We start from the raw sequence: 7,542 nt of genomic DNA on the forward strand, positions 1-7,542 counted from the left end.
GCTCAATGGTGTTTTGGTAGAGTCATGTTTTTTCGGCAATTATTGTACATTTGGTTTTGCGTACCATGAGCGGGACAAATACAAATGAAATGAAATGAAGTTTAGCCTCAGTTGCAGCACCGTGGCTGCTGGTGTGGCAGCCCAGGTTGATGAGGGAGGGCTACATGTTGTTGGAATTTGAAGAAAATTCACCAGGAGAGTTTTCTTGACTATCATAACGAATTCCGGTGGTTGGAGCTTAAAATAAATGAATTCGAAAATGTACATGGCACTAAGGACCACCCTAATTTACGTGTATTTGGTGCAATGCTACTTCTCGACTTGTAACTTGATAACAATTTTGTAAATCTCAAACAGGAGAAACTATAAGAAAAACAGCCCTGGCAGTATTCTATTTGAATGTTGCTTTGTTTTGGCAGACTGTCATCCTGTCACTCAGATCAGACTCTTTGAAGCCTGTAAACGCAGTAGATGTTAAAAATAAGTATTTTCTGTGGTACCCAGATGATTCCAACCTAAGCTGGCTTGCAGGCAGTCTGCCACCACATAACAGCAGAGGGTGGGCTTATGCACTTGCCCACGTTGTTTGCGGGAACAACACATGTGGGCTTTCATACTATAACATGGATTTTTGCAAGGGCATGTACATCTGAAATGTGAAACCTCTGCTTTTGACTCGACACAGCTTGTCTCTGTCAGTTCCTTTAGGCTTTGCAAACCCCTCTGCACTCACTGCTTCTGCTTCACAATAAAATGCTTTTTTTGTCAGACTACAGATTACCAAAGGCTCTCATGCATGCCTGATGTATTGTTTTAGTTGTTTTTAAATGTATGACTACATCAGCACATATAATACCATTTTGTGGCAATGTCACCCACATTGGTTTCATTTTGAGTTTATTTAAATCTTTCTGAATATTTGTATTTATTTAGTATTATATATATATATATATATTATTATTACATGTTATACTTACATACTGAATACTGTGGGCAATCCCCACAGGAGCAATTTGGGGTGAAGTGTCTTGCCCAGGGACACAACGACATGCTGACTGCAGTGGGGTTTGAACCTGTATCCGAACACCAACGCACTAGCTCACTGCGCCACATGCCTCCCTGTAAACACATTGTAGTATTTTTTAACATACAGTATATGGCCAACTGCTAATATACATTCCTTTATTTGTAAATGTAGGAAGCTTCCTAAATGCTATAATACACAATGGCACTATTAAAAGATCACTGGATAAATTAAATCAGCTATGTCGTCTCAGGCTTATTACTTTAGATCCTGAAGCCTCGGGGCAAAATAAGCAGTGCAGATTTGTTATTTAAGAAATGTGTAAGATGGAGCGACTGTTTTAGAGATGATTAGCTTTACTTGTTTAATATTGCACATTTGTACACAAGACTATAGAATAACAGTTTAATTGCATATAACACCACAACTACTAGTTGCCTCTACTCTCTGTTAATATTTCTGTTCAGTTGTAATGGTCTGGTTTCACTTTCTGCAGGGTAGGAGTTAACTTTCCAGTCGTCCCCTCTTCACATACATCAGTCTGTGCCTTTTGAATGCAGCTTATCCACAAAGTCCTCAAAGGACGAATTATGGAAACAGCTGCAATTAGTGGCTGATTTATATATTGTGGTAGGACCTTAGAGACTAATTAGAGCCCTTTGTGTTCTTGTCTATTGGAGACATGCTAATTTGAAGCCTTTTGACTGAGATTTACAAGTACACGTCTGCATTTCATGCATCTCAATTTGCAGGCGAGCACTGCAATAACGAACATTCAGGGCGGTGGTTTGAATGGGAACGTTTAAACATGTTCCATAATATTTCAATCTGTACATCATTAGAGTGAATTTTGTGCTGTGCTTCTGCTTATTCTTTATTGGATGGAGATGCGGGAGCTCTTTCTACATTAAGGCTTTAAAGCTATTGTACTTATGGCAGAATTCTGAAAAGGGCAAAGCAAATTATCCACAGGATTTTCCTCCCAAGGAGCAAGTTTCCCCCAGTTTATTACATTTGTTAAAGTGCTTCTGTGCAATGCACATTTTATCCTCTTAACAGTCAAATGACTATATACTCCAGCAATTACTTAATGTACTCTAATGAGATTTCCCCGTGACATGGAAGGATTCATTTATTTTAATGTGACGCATTCCACCGGGCGGTTTATGCATCACTTCCTCTCGCATCCAGGGAGGCTTTTGACTCATAAATAGTTAGATGAGCTTTACTTCAGGAACAGCCTCTCTGCCTACAGCAGCAGAGATGTGTGCGTCAGTCATCCCGGCATTAGGGGTCTGTGCGGGGCATCAGAGGGTCATAGGTGCTATTTTTTTCCAAGCTCAGCACTCTGTGACCAGGTATTCTCCAGGATTAGTGAAATAGTAACAGATTGTAAGGCAGTGTGTGTGTGTGCCAGGCCATGGGAACAACAGAATCATTAACACAAATACAGAACCAAAATAAGATAAATAACTTTGTGCAATTTGAATCGCATTAGGGGTAATTCAATTAAAGCCATTTTTATAGATGTGTTCCTGTGTCGTGTATTATAAAGCGTATGCATCCAGTTACTGCTTGGAATGTACAGTTGCAAGAAAAAGTGAACCCTTTGGAATTACCTGGATTTCTGCATAAGTTGCTCATAAAATGGAGGAAGCCACTTTTTATGAGCAACTTATGCAGAAATCCAGGTAATTCCAAAGGGTTCACTTTTTCTTGCAACTGTACATTCCAAGCAGTAACTGGATNGCAAGTCAATGGGACTCCCTGTTAGTTAGCCAAGGGATCCTGGTGTGTGAGGAGCTCCGCGGATTGGTCCATTTTGGTTCCGCATGACGTCATGATGTTCCCGGAATAAACAATGGGAAAAGAGAAATGTCCAACGAGGCGTTCTGGGGCAGCATAGACAGGTATTTTCTGTGTTAGAGTTTTACTCGCTACAGGGTGTACTTTGAGGGTTTTTGACTCTGCAGACCGTTTACACGTAGACAAACCTTCATAACACACAAGGGGACGGGTAATAACCAGAAAAGCATGACATGGGACCTTTAAGTAACCTATTAGTAAACTGAAAAAAGGATTAAGTCAACAAATGGTTAGTTATACAATATATTTAAAAGTCTTTCAACTTGTTTCTTCAGTAGGAATTTACCTCCACGGATAAAAAGGTGCAGCTGACAGTGAAATTAATTGAAGGCATTATGTATTTCTGTACGTTATGGTAACGATGGGATACTGTTTGACAGTCAGTTTCCAGGAATTCATGAATATTTGACACACCTCAGAAATGTACATGTACATGTGTTTCTAACCTTGCAGAAAAACAAAAAGTATCTTGTGTGTTTGTCTAAATAACTTCATTTTCTTCAGGCTAAGTGGCTGTAATCTTTCAGAGAGAAGCTGTGAAGCACTGTCGTCAGTTCTCGGCTCACATTCCTCTAGTCTGAGGGAACTGGACCTGAGTAACAACAAACCGAAGGATTCAGGAGTGAAGCTGCTCTGTGCTGGACTGGAGAGTCCAAACTGTGCGCTCGAGATACTCAGGTCAGATCTTACTCTGATGCTTTTTTGTAGTGCTGTTGCAGAAAGTAGGATGAAAAGAAAGTGTTTTTCTAACAAATGTTTCATTTGTTTCTGCTGTGTTTTGACTACCATTTATTTGTGAATGTGAAGATGTGTAAAGAATCTGTAGTGTGAAAGCAAAACCTAATTCTCTTTCAGGTTGAGTCAAGCCAGGTTAACAAAGCAAAGCTGTCAGGAGCTTTCATCAGTTCTCGGCTCACAGTCCTCTCGTCTGAGAGAGCTGGACCTGAGTAACAACGACCTGCAGGATTCAGGAGTTGGGCGGCTCTCTGCTGGACTAGAGAGTCCACACTGTACACTGGAGACTCTCAGGTCAGATCATCCAGTTCTGCTTTTAGGGAGCAACATGTTTTCTCATTTCACAAGGGTTTTTTGTTTGTGTTTTATAAAGTAGCGGAAAGACACCTAAATGACGGTTTAAATTAAGTAAATGTAATGAAACATATCACACCTCACATTCATTCTAAGCTCCTTGTCTTTTAGTCTGAGAGAGCTGGAACTAGAGGCAATATCCTCCATTTGCAATAAGTAACTTTTCAACAGAATAAGGAAATCCTAAAATCGGTTTTCTTACATTGTACACAACATAAACAGTTTCAGTGCTTGATACTATCAATAACTCTCCCACAGGCTGAGTGGTTGTCATCTTTCAGAGAGAAGCTGTGAAGCTCTGTCTTCAGTTCTCAGCTCACACTCCTCTTCTCTGACGGAGCTTGATCTGAGTAACAATGACCTTCAGGACTCAGGAGTGAAGCTGCTCTCTGCTGGACTGGAGAGTCCAAACTGTGCACTGAAGACCCTCAGGTTAGATCTCACTGAAACTTGTTAAACGCTGTATTGTGCCTCAAACACCAAATGTTTTATTGTGTGATTTTCAATTGAAATGACATTTTTGCTTCTTTACATTATAGGTTGAGTCAAACTGGGCTTAAAAAGAAATGCCAGGAGCTTTCATCAATTCTCAGCTCCCAGTCCTCTGGACTGAAAGATCTGGATCTGAGTAACAACGACCTGCAGGATGCAGGAGTGGAGCTGCTCTCTGCTGGACTGGGGAGTCCACACTGTATGCTGGAGACTATGAGGTTATCAATCATCTTTCATTAAATGTTACTGGACATACAAGTTGATTTCATGGATGTTGTCAAATAAAATTATTACTTGTTTAATACTTTCTGAAAGGACATCTATAGTATGGCCTGCTGAAAAAATGCTGTATGTGTGTAATTAAAAAAAATATTATGAACCAAAAACGTAAAACATTTATGGTGTGTGTGTGTGTGTGTGTGTGTGTGTGTGTGTGTGTGTGTGTGTGTGTGTGTGTGTGTGTGTGTGTGTGTGTGTGTCTCCAGGCTATCAGGCTGTCTGATCACAGAGGAAGGCTGTACTTCTGTGGTTTCAGCTCTGAGATCTAACCCCTCACATCTGAAGACGCTGGATCTGAGCTACAATCATCCAGGAGACTCAGGAATAGAGGTGCTGTCTGCTGGACGGGAGGATCCACATTGGAAACTGAAAAATCTCAGGTGCAAACACACATCGGGAACTGAAGCACTGTCTCTCTGAAAATACTGACTATTCCACAACATTACAATTTGAATTACAATATGTGCAAATGAATTATAAAGTGTGCAATCAATGACGAGGATACAAACTCAAAAGCAATCATTCTCCAAGATGAGGAAGCTTCTCAAGGTTTATTCTGACGTTGTTTCTTCCTCCAGGGTGGAACATTGTGGAGAGCAGATGCTAAAACCTGGTCTAAGGAAGTGTAAGTTTGTGTTCACTTTGATTTATGAAAAATAGAAAAGCCAATCTATCTGCAGCAATTCTCAGTTTTGAAGAAGATTCAAAACAATGAGTCATTTTAAAGATCTGTTTTAATGAACAGTCAGCCTTTTATTAAAGCAACAAATAAACCCATCAGGTGTGTTCGATTATAAACTGGTGTGACATTGTGTTTTTCGTCAGATGCCTGTGAACTTACAATGGACACATACACAATGAACAGAAACCTCAAGCTGTCTGACAACAACAGGAAGGTGACAGCAGTGACTGAGGAGCAGCCATATCAAGATCATCCAGAGAGGTTTGACTACTGGCCTCAGCTGATGTGCAGCAATGGTCTGACTGGTCGCTGTTACTGGGAGGTTGAGTGGAGAGGAAGGGTCTTCATATCAGTGACTTACAGTGGAATCGAAAGAAAAGGAAACAGAGGTCGCTCCAGGTTTGGAGGGAATGACCATTCCTGGAGTCTGTTGTGCTCGGATGTTGAAGGTTACTCAGTCTGGCATAACAAGAGAAGTATATACCTCCCTTACTCCTCCTCCTCCTCCTCCTCCTCCTCCTCCTCTGTCTCTAACAGAGTGGCAGCGTATGTGGACTTTCCTGCAGGAACTCTTTCCTTCTACATTGTCTCCTCTGACACACTGATCCACCTCCACACTTTGCAAACCACATTCTCTGAACCTCTTTATCCTGGATTCGGCTTTGGGCTTGGGTTATTGCCATATAGTCCCTCTGTGTCTCTGTGTTCACTGTAGGAGGGAGAGTCTGAAAAACACACATGCACTTTTTCACCGCAAAGAAGTCCACGGCCACAAAGTGTTGTCTGTCTTCCTGATGCACACTCTTATCGTTTAGTTGTAATGTCATTTTTTGTGGTCATCAATTTCCCCAAATACCCAGGATAGACCAACAAAATGTGAACACAAAGAGCAAAGAAAGTCTGAACGCAATGTGCTTGGAATTGACTCACCTTATGCTCTCTTATTGTGTCACTTTATGTCTACACATTTTTAGTGCCTTAAACCACATTTTAAATATGATTTTGTTCTGATTTGTCCGATAAAGACGTTTTTCTCAAATTAGTAGTCCATAATATCGGTGTCCAAAAAATCAGGTTTCAGACCCACATGATAATATCAAAATATGATTGTTTCTTCAAACCAATGTATTAGATATATAGATGGATATATAGAGATGGGTGGATGGATAGATAGATAGATAGAGATATATAGAGATAGATAGATAGAGATGGGTGGATGGATAGATAGATAGATAGAGATATATAGAGATAGATAGATAGATAGATAGATAGATAGATAGAAGATATATAGAGATAGATAGATAGATAGATAGATAGATAGATAGATAGAGATATATAGAGATAGATAGATAGATAGATAGATAGATAGATAGATAGATAGATAGAGATATATAGAGATAGATAGATAGATAGATAGATAGATAGATAGATAGATAGATAGATAGATAGATAGATAGATAGATAGATTTGTTGTTTTTGTCACTGGGTCTCATTCAAAATCATTAAATGTAAAAGAAAATTGAAATAAATTGTTAATTTGTATATTGAAACATGTACTAGTGTTTATATTTCATGCATTTGTATTTTGATTGTTTTTTATTGTTAGTCTGATAGGCACTAGGAAATAATTGAATGTTTGTTGGTCGTAATGTGTGTACCTGCCTGGGGACTGCAGATGGAAGTTAGCTTTTATCTATCTGGCATATAGCAGTCGGTCCTTGTTCAATAAATATATAATTATGTAATAAAGAGATACATGTTTTTTATTGGACGTAATTCAAGTAAGTAACATATTTCCTTCGTAAAACAGTGAAATAGAAGAACAAAGTCAAATTAAATGGAAATACTTAAGTACAGTAAAAGTTCCTCAGAATGATTCAGTACTTGAGTGAATGCAGAGGTGAGAAGTACTAAGAACTTGTACTTGAGTAGAAGTACCAGAGTGTAGGAATACTCTGTTAAAAGTAAAAGTCCTGCATTCAAAATGTTACTCAAGTAAAAGTAGAAAAGTATTAGTATACAAATACATTTAAAGTACAAAAGTAAAATAGGCTACTCACTATGCAGATTGGTCCATTTCAGAATAATATATGTTTTATAATGATTGATC

At 39.1% G+C, this 7,542-nt stretch overlaps 1 protein-coding gene across 1 annotated transcript in view; it reads left to right on the forward strand.

Annotated features, from left to right (window-relative positions):
- The window catches only part of LOC104966542 (ribonuclease inhibitor-like), a 27,132-nt gene extending 20,523 nt beyond the window's left edge, over positions 1-6,609 (forward strand). Inside the window, exons 2-8 of the mRNA XM_010795726.1 lie at positions 3,395-3,568; positions 3,746-3,919; positions 4,238-4,411; positions 4,519-4,689; positions 4,957-5,130; positions 5,329-5,375; positions 5,576-6,609. Coding sequence (XP_010794028.1) covers positions 3,395-3,568; positions 3,746-3,919; positions 4,238-4,411; positions 4,519-4,689; positions 4,957-5,130; positions 5,329-5,375; positions 5,576-6,147 — 1,486 coding nt within the window. The 3' untranslated portion in view covers positions 6,148-6,609. The remainder of the gene's footprint in view (positions 1-3,394; positions 3,569-3,745; positions 3,920-4,237; positions 4,412-4,518; positions 4,690-4,956; positions 5,131-5,328; positions 5,376-5,575) is intronic.
- Positions 6,610-7,542: the final 933 nt, after the last annotated feature.

Source organism: Notothenia coriiceps, unplaced genomic scaffold (assembly GCF_000735185.1).
Source record: "Notothenia coriiceps isolate Sejong01 unplaced genomic scaffold, NC01 NC01_scaffold00037246, whole genome shotgun sequence".
NCBI classification, from domain to species: Eukaryota; Metazoa; Chordata; class Actinopteri; order Perciformes; family Nototheniidae; genus Notothenia; species Notothenia coriiceps.